At 36.3% G+C, this 17,948-nt stretch overlaps 1 protein-coding gene across 1 annotated transcript in view; it reads right to left on the reverse strand.

Moving 5' to 3' along the window:
• LOC109108021 (PDZ domain-containing protein 8-like) overlaps positions 1-17,749 on the reverse strand; it is a 34,928-nt gene extending 17,179 nt beyond the window's left edge. Inside the window, 5 exon segments of the mRNA XM_019121197.2 lie at positions 2,478-2,580; positions 4,612-4,660; positions 4,663-4,736; positions 16,651-16,686; positions 16,688-17,749. Coding sequence (XP_018976742.2) covers positions 2,478-2,580; positions 4,612-4,660; positions 4,663-4,736; positions 16,651-16,686; positions 16,688-17,535 — 1,110 coding nt within the window. The 5' untranslated portion in view covers positions 17,536-17,749.
• Between the last annotated feature and the right edge of the window lie 199 nt (positions 17,750-17,948).

Genomic DNA, 17,948 nt, shown 5'->3' on the forward strand with positions numbered 1-17,948 from the left:
GTTTAGATCATGTTAAAAAACAATCCCCCAGCATGCACACAAAGACAGTATGGGTTTCATGAGTGCTACCATGCACATATTCTTTTGTGCACATACCATGGTTATGCCCTGGAGTGCCATGAAAATACCACGTATCAGAATCAGAATCAGAATCAACGACTCTGAACCATTGTACTTCTGAGCAGAGATCAGAGCGTGTTTTACATGTAAAATTAGTTTAGGATATGAGGAACGTATATAGAGAGATGAAAAACAAAGAGAGGAAAGAGATATCCAGTGGAGTGAATGAGAAAGAGAATGATGGGATGTTCATGAGAGAGAAGAGGAAAGAAAAACAATGACCTTTTCCAGATGATATCTGTACTAATCCTGTGTTTGAGTCCCTGCTGAGGTCTCTGAATCTGGGGGTCTGGGGGGAAGCTGATAAACACCGGGTGAAACGCACAGTGTCCAGTGTGCATCTGCATCTCCGTGCACAATTCTGTATTTCAAATAAACATGCCTGCATGTGTGCACATTCATATGAGTGTCTACGCAAAGGCACACTTCAGCATGCATGCAGTTATTCGAACACTGCTCGTCCTTGCTGATAGGATTGGTTAATATAAGATATGTTACATATGTAGAGTCATCAAGGATATAAACATGCTGTGTCAGTGCTGGTGCATGCCTGTTACAGTGATCAGATCTCTCACTCTCTCTCTCACGCACATGCGTAGGCTGGATTTTTGTTTTTCTTAATTAAGTAGAGTCTACAACCACACACAAAGAAATATATTCTAGTTTCAGTGCAGCTGTTCATTTCAGATGTATTCTTTTACTTCTAAAAACCAGATGAGGTCAGATAAGTGAATAAATAAACAGTAAATAAATATTATAATAATAATAACTTCTATGTTATTATACATTCTGTACACTACCCTTCAAACAAACTACCCTTTTTTTTATAGAATTTAATACTTTTATTCAGCACAGACACATTAACTTGATCAAAGTGCACAGCAAATGTATCTATATCACTAAAGACTTCTATTTTTAAAATGCTGTTCTTTCTATTCATCAAAGAATCCTGGAAAAGGTATCAATATTTCCAAAATGCATTAAGCAACAACTAATTTCATCAATGTTCATAATCAGAAATGTTTCTGAACACCGAATAAGCATATTGGAATGATTTCTGAAGGATCATGTGACACTGAAGACTATAATGCACTAGGGTTAGTCGGTTTTACCAAAATCTAATATCATGGTTTGAGTAATTTTCTTATATCAAAATAAGTAATTAGTATACTCCATATAACAATGCATTACTGGCTTTTTGGAAATTCATTTTCCAGTGAATTAAATACTTCACAAATGAACAGTGCTTCATCTCTTTTGATTATTTCCTTCTTCATTAGGAGCTTGTTCAAACACAAACAAAAAGATATGATTATTCATAACAAATGAGTGATGAGTCTGGCATCAGTGCACAAACAGATCCATGTTATGCAACAACCGCATTAAAAACAAAAGACTCATAGATTAATAGGTAACAGATTACAAATCGCATTGGATGGACCTTTATAAAATAGCCTGTGAGTGTACATTAGTTGAATTCTATTTTAATTAAAGTTGTGACGTCGCTTGGAAATGTAAACAACCTAGTCTTTCTACACCGGATGTGAGCTTGGTGCTGGATTTAATAGGGGATGAGACACTAAATAAAACGACTAGAATGGAGCGATTTAATTTGACATTTACTGACTGCTGTCATTGACTGCTTAGTGAATTCGCAGTTGGCAGGTAGAAAGGGAAAAGGTTTTTGCAAAATATGAATTTGTTTACATCAACAGCAATTAGATTGTGTTTGTCCTTCCTCCAAAAGGAAGACAAACAGACATTTATAATAGAGGGAAATAGACTACAGATTTATTATGGACACAAGCCACTTCATAAAGCTAACCTTTTTGGTAGATAAGCAAAGAAATTAGCTGAAATGTGCCTAACCCTAACTACAAACTAAAGCACAACCGATATTATATTTATGTACCGAGTCTAAATAACTCCTTATGGTAGAGAAGAACAAATGAGCAACACCCGACTTCCATCAAAATGAATAACCTCACATATTACTGTGCCATTTCTAATGATGACCAACACATATATTCCTAAACATTCTGCCATGTAGCATCCCCAAACAACATATTTTCCAAGCTGTGCTGCACATCATTATCTCCTGTTTCTTACATTTGCCAACACTAAAATAATAGCAAAGAACTACAGTTTAAATATAGCTGGAAATATTCTGGTTTATCTACCCATCCTTGACTTTTGACCTGTGCTATAAACAACAGTGTGCATGCATGTCTGCTTGTGCACATGTATTTATTAATGCATATCAAACATGCGTGTTTGTGCATGTGCGCAGCGCAGTAAACCTAGTGCAGCGCCCTCAGGCAGAGAGAAACACATGCAGCAGGTCATGTAACGTGTACCTCTTTGATGGAGCTGCGAGTTTTTTCCCGCCATTGGTCAGAGCTGAGCTCTAAGGTGCAGTGAACATATGCCTCCCTTTCATATGAGCCCAGGATAAACAATCTGTAGAGAGAACACAGAAAAAGAAAAAACAAAGTAATTTTCAAATTTTTAAAGTACCTGTATATTTCAGTACATTATATACAATAACTGAATTATATACAATACTACATTATATACAATAACTGAATTGGACAAACAAAATGAAAAGGAAATAGTGTTTTAATACTGTGATCAAAAGAAATCAATAGGGCAAATGTAGCTCTGAAACCTGATCAACAGACATTCAGTTCAAATGACCTTTTATAAGCTACTACTGCCATCTGCTGGATAAACATTTCCATTACAAGCACTAAAAGAAAAGAAGCATTCGGCTATAAAAAATAAAATAAAAAATACATTCACACCACCATTCAAAAGTTAAAATTTATTAATAAATTAAGGCTTTAATACTTTTAAAAGTGACAGTAAAGAAATTTGTTACAAAAGATTTCTATCTCAAATAAATGCTGTTCAGTTTAATTTCTTTATTCATCAAAACCTTTAAAACTTTTTGTATTATATAATATCTTATTAAAATAATAATTTATAAAATTATTTTAAATTGCAATATATCACAATATTACTGTTTTATTGTATTGTTGATCAAATAAATCCAACCTTGGTGAGCATAAGACTCACCAACCACAAACTTTTGAATGTTAGTAAAAATGTATTACAAAATATAAAAATATAATACTTAAGAACAGACGTAAAGATTATTAGTGAGTTATTAATACCAAACTGTTTTTGCTTTGTGTGTTTTGATTAAAAACTTACACTTTCTCCATTAATAAATAAATAAATAAATACTTTTTTTCCCCCCATCACATTTGTAATTAAGGCAGTGATGCCAATCCTGCTCCTGGAGGGCCTCCTTGAGCTCCGACTTTAACTAAACAATCATCAACAACCAAAACACAACTGGCCCTCCAGAAGCATGACTGGTCCACTGTTGCCCTCTGGTGGTGCAAAAGCCACAGCACAGTTGAGAAATAAACTTTACCAAACTTAATGCTACATGGAAAGATCCAGTGTGCAGACTACAAATAGTGTGTGTGTGTGTGTGTGTGTGTGTGTGTGTGTGTGTGCACACATCAGGGTTGAGTTGGGTTTGTAATTGTCAAAGGCTCTGCATTATTAATAGAAAGCCCATTACAAACACAATTGAAGTCTGTTACTAATCTGACAAAGACACAATAGTAAGAAGAATACAGCTTTTGTTGCAATGTGTGTGTGCTCTCAAACACAACAGCTTGCAACCAGGCCATTTCAAATATTATTGGCTTAGAATGTTATGGCTGTCTGTGAGTTTTGTGTCCCAGAAGAATAAGAAAACAGAAACACCAGTGTACTAACCTGAATAGACACATATAATTTCAGACTCTTTATATGAATGTTTTTGTAAGTTTTATATGTGCTACTACTTAATTAGAATTAAGAGAAAACAAAGGCAGGTGTAAATGCACTTATCTATTGAATAGAGGCTAGCAGTACAAAATTAATTTAATATGCCTGATCTGAAATAACACTGAAAACTGCACAAGAGACACATGACAAGCTGTGCTTATTAAACTGTGCAAGACAATTTCCAATACTTTTACTTTTAGATTACAATTGTCTTCATTTAATGCCCACTTAAAGTGAGCACTCCAATTTTTAAACAGATTAACAAATAACCCTGCTATATATTTAAATATTAACCAGATCGCTAAATTAATGTTACTTTTTCATACTGTACATTACAATGTTGTGATGCCTAAATTCACTTGTAGCATTAAAATAACTGGTTTAATTTTTTTTTTTTTGTTTTTTTGTTTTTATTTTTTTTTTTATTTAGAAGAAAAGGATTTTAATTTTGGTATTGACATAAATAACCATCTGCTTACACTGGCCAGCATTTTAATGACAGTGCATTATAACTATTATTATTATGCCCTACTGTTACCTAATCAAGTGTACTTACTAACCTCCCATGTTTTATTTGCCCAAAAAAAGATTAAAGATTAAGTAACTGTAGATTGTGTCATGCACAGCAACAGAAGTCTGCCCTACCTGCTACATTCAACAAGTGTGACACGTAGACGCCCCTCCACAATAGCGTTTCTCGGATGGAGATGTCCAGGTCACATGATGATGCCAGCGGTGGCTGAACTTGGAAAGGAAAAAAGGGCTTGTACCTGTAGATCAAAAACAGACAAAATCATCAGATGCAAAAACTGTCCATGCCTTTTTCACTGCGTGTCTTCAGCAAATCCTGACAGAAGTTTAAGCCCAAAAGAGAGCCAGCGCTGGAGCAAGCTGTTAGTAATTCTGGCCCTAACTTCATTACTGCAAAACAGTAAGTCACGATTTGAATCGTGAGGTCAACAGAAAATGTTTGCAAAGTCAGTGGTCATTCTGGGTGTGTGTAACCCATTCACTCTACCCTTACTGGAAAAACAGTGTGTGTGTGTGTTTTGTCCTTCCACACAAAGACTTGAGGGGCAGAACAGCAGGTTCAGTTGCAAGGATTTTAGGCCCTTTCAAATTATGCAAATCATCAAGACAGGTAGGTTTCAAGCAAAACAAAAGTGAAAACTACGATGTTAAATTTCAGACTCCATCAAGGTGAAACAAAAACTTATGCCTTTGCTCGAGGTCTCCCTACAACTCATTACCCAGCAGTTTCTGGTTATTAAGTACACCTTGACATCTCATGTTTTTTTTAAGCAGCAGAGGCACGGATCCTGTGTTTTGTTTTGTTTTATGTGAAATCTAGTAGTTTTCATAACATAACTAGTAGTATCCAACATAATATTAACTCATGCATGATAACCTGAGAATTATAAATTAAATCAATCAATCAAAAATTTAAAACAGTTCATATTAATTTTTTTAAAAGGTTAACCACCACCGCATCAGATAAAAAATCTTTAGGTCCTATTTTGTGCCCTATTTATGGAACCCCTTACATCATCAGTGTCAAAATATTCCTAATGAGTGACTTCCACTGATCTATAATATAGAATATATAGATCAGTGTTGACTTCATGTAATTCAGTTGTGAAACACCCAGACTCATCGTCTGTGAAGTCACTTTTTTCCCACGACAAAAGAGGTCATGAAATAAAGAGAAACGGATCCGAAAGTCAACGAGGGAAAAACTCATCTGGAGTTTCCTCCTCTTAATTTACCTGCTCCTTTAAGATGCTTTTAAAGAGTTTCCCACATATTTATTCAGACCAAGTATTAAACTAAATGTTTTAGTACAGGGAGATGCTTCTTTCTTAATGAGTTCTCTTAATTCTGGGTTCTGCTCTATTTGTGCCTGTGTTGCAAGTATGAACTTTCAACACCAAGTAAGCATTTGTTTCAAAATGAAAAAATGTTTATGTCATGTGTTCAATCGTAACTGACAGTCAAACCGGACTGAATATAAGGAACTTTCAGAACACGGTGATTCCTTATGCAGAATGCAGCACTGATTAGAGTTTAGCAGCATTCCTCTGAGGAGAGCGGCCTGATGCTATTTCAAGACTCTTTACTGCTAATAATAACCTGAGAGATTAGTGTTCCTAAAACAGGAAGTGCCTTTCTCTCACTCCATACAAAGCCCTCTGATTTGCCCTCGTGAGGTACAAAATATTATAAAACCTGTCAGTCTCAGAAGTTGCTTCATTGGCCTTTTTCTGAAACTCCAGACAGATTGATTTGTCTGCCTTATCATCATCACAAATTGCCATGGAAACAGGCTAAGGAAGGGACAATTTTCAAAAGCAAACATTAGGTTTATGCATGACCCACAAAATCTTCACACTATTATTAATAGATCAAAGAGGACATAAGGACTTTGTATGAATGTTTATATTTTAAGACAAAACACACAAACTGTACTGATATCTAAACATTTCAGAACATTTTCAGGAAATTGCTATGTCTCTGAAAATAAAATAAAAAATCACATGCTTTCACAAAGGAGGTCAGAGTGAAATGAAACACTCCTCTAAACAACACAAATAGACAATTTTATTAACTTCTATGTAAACACAATCCTGAGATTAAGACATGATTTAGTGGAGTCACATGGATATAATGCTTTGTCAACAAAAAAGTCATAATCAAAAACAATTGCTCTAAATTAAAGATGACTGAGATGTATTAGTGACCACCCTTATGAACTAGCTTATAAAACTACCTGAAGTGCAATTCTGTGACAACCTTGATCTTTCACCCTAACTCTGTTAACCTAAAGACCCAGTTTACAACCATCTTTGATGATCCATTTACAAGTGGACAGCATTAAACATGTCTGAAACAGTGTTGCTTTTGGTAATTAAAAAAAACTATTAAAACATGTTTCTGTTAACTGAAGCTGATATAAAATACAAAAATGAGATGAAAAACGTAAGAAAGTTAGAAATTTTGCCTTGCGACATTTCTAACCAAAATAAATAAATAAATAAATAAAACTGAAAATATAAAAATAAAGGCTCATTCAAAATATTAATAAATGTCATATAAATAACACTAAAATAACAATGTTGTAAACAGGGTACAAAATGTTTTGTGACTCTAATGGGCAGTTCAGTGATTCTACTTCCTGTTCCTGTTCAGACACCTCATGATGCAAAGCTCTGGGAACAAGATCCTGGTCTAGTAACACTCTCATTGTGCCCCTTCCTCCCTCTCCATTTCCCAGCTGCTTAATTGCAGGACATGACTTCAGTTTGTTCCAGAGCACACACAGGGCATGGAGCGCAGCCCTATCACTTACCACCAACACAGTTACAGGAACAAAGCCAGCCTGCAGCATTAAAAATACAACACTCACTCACCTCACAGAAAAATGTAATGCCTCAAGTCTGGACCTTGCAGTCTATATCAACTGTAAGCAGTTACATGAACACATACAAACTAGTGTAAATTAACAACAGTAATTATCTATTCCCATTTATTATGTCAATCGACAGTTCTAGTCAATGAATAAAGCAGTCTCTGTGTGGTTCCTGGTGTCGTTAGCTGAAGGAAATTCATCATGGGAAAAATACTCCATAAACCAACAGCTCTTTAGTATAATAATACACCCCAAAATAAAAATTCTGTCATCATTTATTCTCAAATCTCATCAACACTTCTGTAATTACTAGATATTTAACAACCAATGATGTTTTAGCACAATTGATGTCAAACTTGGTTTAGACAAAGCATATCCAATATTATTTTAGTATTATTTTTAAACTATTATAGTATTTATTGATATTATGAATCAATGTTATTTTTTATGGTTTCATTTTTTAATTTTAGTTTTAGCAGTTTTTCATGAGTTTTCATCATTCTCATCAGTCTTTGGGTCTTTTTTCTATTCAGCTTGAATTTATTTTTATTTCAGTTTTTAAGTAATTAAACCTTAAACATTTCAATTTTAGTCAGCTGCCAAGGCAACTTTTTTTCACACATAATTTATCAAATATTTTCAACTTTATTTCAACTTTATTCCAATTAACAAAGAGATTTTTCACAGTTATAGTTAATTATGAGATCTTCAGTGAATAACACCTTAAACAAAGTTGAACATAGATGTATGGACCACATTTATGATACTTTTCTTGTATGGTATCTATATAACTATTCTGGTCACTATATAATTTCATTGTATGGAAGAGAGCAGCTTGAGCATTTTTTTTTTTTTAAATATCTCCTTTTGTGTTCCACAGAAAAAAGACAAAAGAAAAAAATCATACCGGCCTGGTATGAAATGACAGTGAGTAAATGATGAGAGAATGATGACATGACAAAAATTTTTGTGCTAAACTATTCCTTTAAAACACTAACTCATTCTGAGGAAACTTTATGGCTCTCTTGCTATGGGAAAATTAGTAGGAAGATTGTTACCATTGTCTTATCTTTACAATAGCATCCTGTGTACTTTTCACTATAGCATACAGAAGATATTCTTCAAGGGGGTGAACTTCACTGAACTGAATTGAAGAACACTTAACCTGTATGGCAAAACACTTTGCTGCTTAAAGTACTTTTAAGGGTTTCCAGCAGGAGTGTGAGAATACTTGTGGTAAGCAGCTCTAAGAGAAAAGGGCCAGCAAAGGACTATCAACTGTGAAGGCCTTATCCTGATCACCATCTATCTTACTCTGTACTCTTGAGGTGTTAAGTGTAAGCAGAAAAAAAAGCCATATCCGCAAAATATTTCAGAAACCACAGGAAACTCCTTGGTTAACTACAAACATACACACGCGCACATTTTAAGCAGACACACGCAAATATTCACACGCATACATCCATTTATTCAGTTAGATTATATAAGCATATGACTGTCTTCAGTCATTTAACAATTAATATAATGCATAATCAATTTTCTTAATGCAACTAATTTATTTTTTGATAGACCATGAAACTAAATGTCAGCAAATTAGGTTTTATAGTTCTCATACATGCCTTAATCATCGTCTAACAGTCATTGGTAGAGTAAAAACAGTCTGTAAGAGTTATACAATAAGAGATGCGCGCAATAAAAGTTGATGTAAGCCACACAAACACATCTGCTGTGTCTTTGACTGGAGATGTGCTGCTGACCGGATTAAAACCCACTCATATCACTAGCACCTCTCTAAATATCTCATATTCACCACTGCCAGGTCACGGAGGACAAACCAAATCAGCTTGGTTTTATTTGCAGCAGGAAGAAACGTATGACTTTGCCAAATTGGGTGAAAGTGCTAGGAGCTTATCGTGTGTGTTCTGCGAGCTGACTGCAAAAAATGTGCCTGTTTTAAATTGCATGTATAAGCACTGCAGCAAAACTACACAGTGAGTATTTTATTTGATAACAGCCAAAAATTACTATATAATAGTTATCAGGAGAGGACATGTTTTAGTGGTCGACCGATATTGTTTTTTTTTTGACAGCCGATGCCGATATCTTGGAAAGCAGGGGGCCGATAGCCGATATAAAGCTGATACATTTATTATTTTTTAATTAATATTTAAGAATTTTGAAATCTTTTGACAATGGATTAAAAAAATACATGTGTAAAATAAACATACTTGTACTTTAGATGGCAAAGTATTTTTCACAAATAAAAAAAAAAAAAAAAAAAATATGATCATAATATGATGATTATAATGTTTGCCTTTCTATTACTAATAATATAAAAGCAATCGTTATAATACTTTTTGTATGCATTTTAATTCCTTTGTTTAACCGTTCTATCTGATTATTAGACAGACTTCTGTCCTTATTAAACAGAACTGTTAACGACGACGTGCTCTCAGCACCGTCAAAATAAAAGTCCCGCCTCGAACACATCAGCCAAGCAGAAAAACTTACTGGCCGATGCCGATATTTGAAAAATGCCAACTACCGGCCGATATATCAGTTGACCACTATTAAGAACCATTACAAACTTTGTCATAAAATATAATTTACATTAGGAATGCACAATATCAGTACCATACTTTTTTTTTTTTTTTTTTTTTTTTAGACAAAATAGTACAGGCTATGAGTCACAAAATTAAATTAATTATTGGATTCTATGCATCAACCAGAATTTTTATACGCAACCATAATTTACACAAATCTATGAAGAAAAGATAATTTTCAGACCTTAGTAAAGAGTACAAAACAGCAGCTAAATGCATAAATATCTCTGGAAACGGTGCTTACTTAGGAATGTTTGTATTTTCCCAGGAGTTTGTGTGATGTAATCAAATGAAAATGATTACAAAATTTGATCATTGTCTCTAGCCTCTGATGTTCTATTCATGAATAGAGCATGAGAGGGCAAAAATAAAGGGATTTCATCCCAGCTGAACTTTGGCCAGACTGTCTTTGCTAATGTACACAGAAGGTCCTTCCTGCAAGTTTACACTTTGAGATATGAGGATCAATCACCTCAGAGGTCAGATGAAACATGGCTGAAATGGTCAAAGAGGTGCATTTTGATGTCACGGCGCCATTTGGCTTGGAACAGGTTACTATTTTTTTAAAATGCACTGCTGAGGCTTTCTCTAAGTCTAGCGAGAGAAAGAGACAGAACATGCATATCGTGAGAGGGGGATGTAAAATAACAAATATTTGTAAGCGTGTACAAACAGAAGCACAGATGTTTTCAGAAGAGCACTTACGTAAGTGGACTTTAGAGACATGGAGAAAGGAAAAGAAGAGAGAATAAGGTATAAGTTTCCATCACAGTCAAGTCTGATGATCTGAGATGGCCGCAATGCACACTGCACAGTCACAGAATGTAGAACTGAGTAGGGCTGCACGATTAATCGCATGCATTTGTCATGCGTGTCTCATCAGTAAAGCCGGTTCCGTGATTAGCGGTAAATGTCTGTCACCTGTTTTCAAACGGGAGCGGCAGTTAATACACAGAGCCATAGTTCACTGACAAGCTACGCAATATTCTGTTCATAATTGAGATTAATCGCATTCGATTATGAACACGATATTGCGTAGCTTGTCAGTGAACTACGGCTCTGTGTATGACCTGCCGCTCCCGTTTGAAAACAGGTGACAGACATTTACCGCTAATCACGGAACCGGCTTTACTGATGAGACACGCATGACAAATGCATGCGATTAATCGTGCAGCCCTAGAACTGAGTCACTGATAGATCACTCGATGTCCTTTTCAAAGTGATGACTAGGGAGAAAAGGCACATTTAACTAAGCAAAACTTAAATCTGCCTCCTTTTATCAGCCATATAATGAATTCATAAATAGCCAATATATTTAAAAGGCACAATATGTACGATTTTTTACTTAAAATATTCAAAAACCACTAGAACAGTGTTATATATTTTGCTGAATTGTGTACTTATATCATCCCAAATGTTTCGAAGAATGTTTAAATCCAGAAAAATAAGCAATTTTAACTAGTGGCACGGACCGTGTGTCTCATTGTGTCGTCTGCCAATGATGTCATAACCCCTAGATTTTTTATTTTTTGTGTAGGAAACATATGAAACCACCAAAGACGCTTTAATATGTTGTGCAATTTAATAGACCGGTGACGACCGCACAGAGTAGCATTATGACAGAACTTTTAAACGTATCTAGTATGATAAAACAGCGCTGCTTTTTTCCCCCAGATTCACAGATTTTTTCCCTAGACTAATGGTTATTTCACAGACAAAACAACATAGCTTTTCACATGTATATCCACTTAATGTGCTATAGGTGCCTCAAACTACATCTATCAAACATTTGATACCAATTTTTGAGAAAAAAAACATATTACTGTTGTATTAAAGTGTATTGTCATGTCAGCTTCACAGGTTATTTAGTGGCAGATACAAATAACATATATACAAAACAAGTCTTTTAAAGTTTGTCCTGACAAAATTTGACATTAAAAATTGCGCATTGCAGCCAAGGGAGTGCTTACAATATTGACATTTTGGTGGTTCTTCGTCCTTCAATAAATACCCATGAGTTGCAAACACTATGTGTCCCTAATCCTGGAAGTAATGCCAGCCAATCAGATCTGAAGCTGGTGATTTTAGTCAGCTCTTGTCATAAGCACATAAAAATGGCTTCTCACTTTAAATTTAGATTACTAGTTAATCATGACACATCAGTTCCTGTTTGCTTTGAATGTGAAGAATCCATAAGTCGACAGTTTCAAACAAGCACAGCTGGCAGTTTCTCTGGCAAGGGGCATTTAAAAAGCCAAACTCCATCACTGTCACACGGATGGATTGAATGCTGTGTCTTTTTCTATTGAGAATGTGTTTCTCTAATGCCTCTGAGGAACTGGACCATTACATCAGCACAGTCAGGAAAATTTGTCCCGATCCTCGCTCAAGGGCATGCAGCTGATAAGGGTCTATCAGTAACTCTTTGTACAGATCACCCCCCAACTGGGCCTGTACTGACCCAAACATACAGAGTCGCTCCATCTTTGAGAACAGAAGGTGTCATTAAACACCTATCAATAACAGCTAGACACGCAAACACACCAGACGTGACATCAACTGGTGTAACCGGAGAACAGCACGGATTAGAGATCTCAAAAACTGCATCGCACCATCATATATCAAACATCTACAACATCTGAGAACATCATTCATAATTTATTTGTGATAACAGAACTACTAATGATGGGGAGGGAGAAACCTTCACAATTACATCTCTTATCACAACAGCGTGAGAAGCGACAATGTCTGAAGAACAGGTAAATGCACATAAACAACAAATGCTCATTTCTGACTCTCAAGTTTTGGCCATCTGTGACATGGAGCCCATCCAGGATGCACCAGAGATGACGTCATACAGTCCTGGGTTTTTTAAATACCCCCGTAGGTACAGAATACAGGACTCCTGTACACTGAATAGCTTGCAATAAACCTTTCTATAGCTGGTTTAGACTATATTACTTCAGGTATTACTCAGCATTTAACAGTAAGCCACTGTGGGTCATAAACTAATGCTGTTCTTTACACACATTGTATCTAATATCTCCCAATATTATAGACCTTTCATGTCACTGCAGTGCAGATGACAATTTCACTTTAAACAGTGTTAAGACCTCCCGTTGTCCTCTGTTAAGATCTTCATTTGGACAAAGGAGCTGGATCAGCGTAATAGACCGTCCTCTACACAATAACAGAAGGTGTTTGCTGAGGAAATTAGAGCATTTCCTTGCATAATAAATGTCTTTTACGTTGATTCACATAATCAGTGCAAATGCAGTGTTTATGTAAAATGAGCAATGGTCCAAACATCAGACAGTGAAAATTCTTCTATTCTGCATTTTTCTTGTATTGAAAAAAAAAAATCATCAATATTTTTTCTCAAAAGAGAAAAACATTGAAAAAATAAATAAAACAATTGAAAAAAATGAATGAAGGAATAAATACATACATAAATGCTGTAATTTAAGTGATTTTAGACATTGATATTTCTATTCAGAAAGGATTAGTTTAACTGAAGACAGTAAAGACATTAATAATGTTACAATAAATGTAATAATTTTCATATAAATGCTGTTTGCATGTTGCCAAGTCTGCGGTTGTTTTTCATGTCCGCGGGTTGAAGCGACCCCAATACCAATAATGTGATATTTAGCCCCTAAAATGCGAATTTTACTAAGGCAACCCTGCCAAAAAACGTATATTTTAACCCCGGGATGCAATTTTTATCGGGGAACCTCCTGGAAACGCGATTGGGCTAGTTTTGGACTAGTTTTGAGAAGCAACTGGGCAGGATTTGTTGTGGAAACCTGGCAACCCTGGTCTTAACGCACGTGTTGGAGATATACTACTAATCACAGGAGCGTCTTCTTTACTGATGAGATGCGCATGAAAATCGCATTCAATTTTTTGCATAGCCCTAGGATGCTGAAAATTAAGCTTTGCCGTCACAGGAATAAATTACCTTTTAAAATATATTCAAATAGAAAACAGCAGTATGGGTAGTATTCCAAAAAACAAAACCCTAAAAAAAAAAAGAAAAAGAAAAGTTCTCTCAACCAAGCCATTAATCATTTCAACTTTCACCATTTCAGTCTTTCTTCATCCTGGTGACACACAAAACAGCTATCTAAAACACAGACAGCAAATCTATTAATTTGTCATGCCATATTTATTGCCATAGTATTTTAAAAGCATTTCAACCTCACTAGTCTCCGGCAGTTTTGTCCACACACACACAATTGTCCTGTTCTGAACACCTCCTCCATCTGACTGTGACACTTTCATCCCACACAGGGATGACTGAAATGGATTGTGGCCTGCCCGCTTGTTTTGTCCCTGGACCACGCTGTTTGCTTTTTAAACTGACACACTTGTTTAATAGAGAATATTGTCAGCGCCTTAACGTCACCTCCCGCGTCACAAATTAAACAGTAAGTACTTTTCATTTCAGCCCTAAAGCAAACACAATTAAACTCTGAGGCAGTAAAACATGACTAGTGCATGAATGCTGTACCCATCCACCTACATAAAGAGGAAAAATATCTCATCTCAAACACCAATGAAGTGATTCCGACTTTTGGGAAGATGCCAATACTGAGAAAATGAGTGTATCGTTTAATGTCTCACATCATTGAGAAGTTCTTTCCCTTTGAGTAATGTAGAGTGTTTAGCTTCAGTAAGTTTGCTGCTGGCTGTGTATGTGCGTGCTGTGATGACTAAAACTCTTTAGTTCTGCAGCACGCGTCCTTATGGTGTATAACAGAGGGCACAGCGTCAATGCAGGATGCTGAATCCAAAGGAAAGAGAGAAATGATGAAGCCGAAACTCTCCGTACTAATCATGCTCTTGTATTGAGACACTCTAATCAATGGTTCAGGGTGACGTTTAACAGAGAGTGCAGTGATCTAATTCACTACTCACAATCCCAGCTGTGTGGGGTCAAAGTTCAAATGCACCATTCGAACTGACGAAGATTCAATTTATCTAGCTGTTTTTTTCCTTCCATTGACACTACAATTAACTTAATGGATAAAATCACAGTGTGGTGCTCAGTGCTGTGTTTGACTTTGTGATTTGCACATTATGTACACAGACATTGTATGTCAACAGAAAGATGAGCAATTTGACTGATGAGCCAAATGAGGCAATCCAACTCTCTCCATTTCTATTGTGGGAAGCTGCTTCCTTGTCATTTATGACTTGTAACAAAAAACAGAGCAATGCATAAAAGCTGCTATGTGACAAGGTGTACAGTAAACAACTAAAAAACTCAGAACTATCTTTTTATAAGCTGTCAACCCCCCAAAAAAATGAGCGTGGTGGGCGTGGTTTTCATATTATGATGCGTGCCGCTGTGTCTCTATTGGCAACCAAACATTTTAGGTGTGCCAAGTAATGCAGAGTAATAGAGAGCATTGAGGTGTAGGTGGATGAATCCTGCAAGCAATCAATCCACAGCTTGGTTGAAAGCCTTAGTCACAGATCTTTTTTTTTTTTTTTCTCGGCTAAAAACAGGAAGTAACAAAACCCTCTGAGTTGTTTTCACTTTTAACGGTCAGGAATATGAGCACAGTAAAGGGAATCGTAAATGAAAGGGGAAGGTGGCCTCCAGTTCACACTTGCTGTTCTCGACACACAACTCCACCAATAATCTCAGAAATTTAGTGCCACAGTACTTCTGTCTGTTCACTTTCACAACCCTTTTCAGACATGAACACACACTACCGGTTTCACAACCTCTTGAGACTCTTTGTCTACAATAAAAGCAAAGCTCAGAAAATAGCTTGACAGATATCTTTTACAGATAATTACACTTTTCCACTTAATAACGGGTCTAAAATTAATTCCCATCATTTGGGAGGTCTCTCAATAAAAATATACAACAACAGCAAATTATTTAATGTGTTGTTTGAAAGGTCTTTCATGAACGTCTTTTATTCTGCAGTAAAAATTTGTTGCATAATTACACACACACACACAAAATATAACCGTCAAGATGGCAAAAAATTAGAAATATTATGACAAATAATACAAATAATTATAGTTATTATAAAATATCATATTATAACTTTATTTATATTTAAAATGTATTATAATAAAATATTGTTGTTATTACAATAAAATAATAACACATCACAATAACAATAATTTGTTTTTAGTTTATTTAAAATTAATTTATTAGAAAAATATTACATTATTAGTAGCTGCAGTATAAGGTGTAGTAGTATATTGCGGCTGCTGCTTTCTAAAAAGGTTATTTATTTGTATTATTTATTTATTTATTTATTCTATAATTGATCCTTTTTATTGTGTCAAAAATATGTATACATAATGAATATTTTAAATAATAAAAAATTGGTCTGACATACTATTTAACAAAATAATAGGTATTGGTTTGTGTATGTATATATATATATATATATATATATATATATATATATATATATATATATATATATATATATATAAACAACACTGCCCAAAATCACAGCTTAAAAATAACCTGCAAGGAATGGATTTTTGGGATCAGCTACAATCAATCATTCATCTTCAAGGCCCCAAACTTTGACTGTTCTGCCAAAGTTGAGGACATTCACTCCAGACCTGGGACCCCAGATGAACTACACAGAAGTATTGCGGTAAGCATGTGACAGCAGTAAGACACTGAGACATTACCTTATTTTGTAGTTTGGTAAGGTGTGCTTCTTCTTGAACTCTCTTTAGCTGATTGACTATGATGGAGGTGAGCTGGGGCAGGGGACGGCCCTCAAACTGAGACTTCACCTCGAAGTCTATGAGCGGGTCCTCCAGGAAGGAGAAAGACCAGTGCGTGAAAGGCATGCGGGTGAACTGCAGCTTCAGGCGGCCGGCCACCCGGGTCATCTTCACAAACAGATAAGCCGATTTCCCGAATACTAAATCGACATCAATGGCCAGATGAAAGCCGCCGTTATATTCTAGGTCAACCTCGAAATTGAGCTCCTCTGGCATGTTGTCTTCATTGAGAGCCACTGGCTTCATGAGTCTGGCTGTTTTGAAGACGGGAACAGAGTTGCCCAGAGAGATATCCCGCAGACTGAGCCCCTCCAGCAGACGCCCGGCGGTCTTGGTCAGGAGGAGCTCCTCAAACTCTACCTTGATCTTTTTGGTGATCCAGTGCCTGATGACTGGGGTGTCTCGAAACTCGCGGAATAAGAACAGAAATATGGCATTGAGGAAATCGCATGTCTCTGCTTTGGAGGTGTGCGGGGAGTCGCTCAGCGAAGGCGGTGGCGAGGACGGCTGCTGTTTAGGGCTGCTGCCGGGGACGGTGGTCTCTTGGTGCTTCGGGGAAGCGGCCTCTGGTTGTTTGGAGGCAGACGATGTGCTGTCTGATTGTTGCTGCGTTGATTCGGCTTGTTGGTTGCTAAAGTAATCCTTTAGTGCTGGATCAGGAACTGCATTGACATACTGAACTGTCCTAGCGATAGGCTCCGGGCTCCTCCGGTACAACAGCAAGAGCTGCAGAAGGAGCGTGACGATGGCCCCGGAGAAGGCAGAAATTAATATCAGGTATATCATCTTCGGATCCCCCGCTGCGGCGTGCGGGTTAAAGTGTACTCATGTTGCGCTGTCAGCCCGATTAAACAAAAGCGAGTTCCACCTGGCCGCTCACAAAGCTGCCATATCATCTGCTCCTTTCCTGGGCTTCGAAAACTGCCACTGATTGGTGGAACGTAACATCGCGTCAACGCGCTGGAAGTCCTGCGTCATGACGGCATCTGCCGGGCAGCGACCGAACGGCTGTGATCGCGACAAATAAGGCATAACAATTGTCACAGGAAGCGCACTGGAACGTTTTAAGCAGAATATTTATCATTTATGTGTTTTTTGTTATTATGATAATAAAACTATTTTTCATTAACTTTTCCATAACATAGCATATATGCAATAAAGATTTTTTTAACTGGTAAATGTCATAAAGAGGGAACTAA

This window comes from Cyprinus carpio, chromosome A17 (genome assembly GCF_018340385.1).
Source record: "Cyprinus carpio isolate SPL01 chromosome A17, ASM1834038v1, whole genome shotgun sequence".
Taxonomy (NCBI): Eukaryota; Metazoa; Chordata; class Actinopteri; order Cypriniformes; family Cyprinidae; genus Cyprinus; species Cyprinus carpio.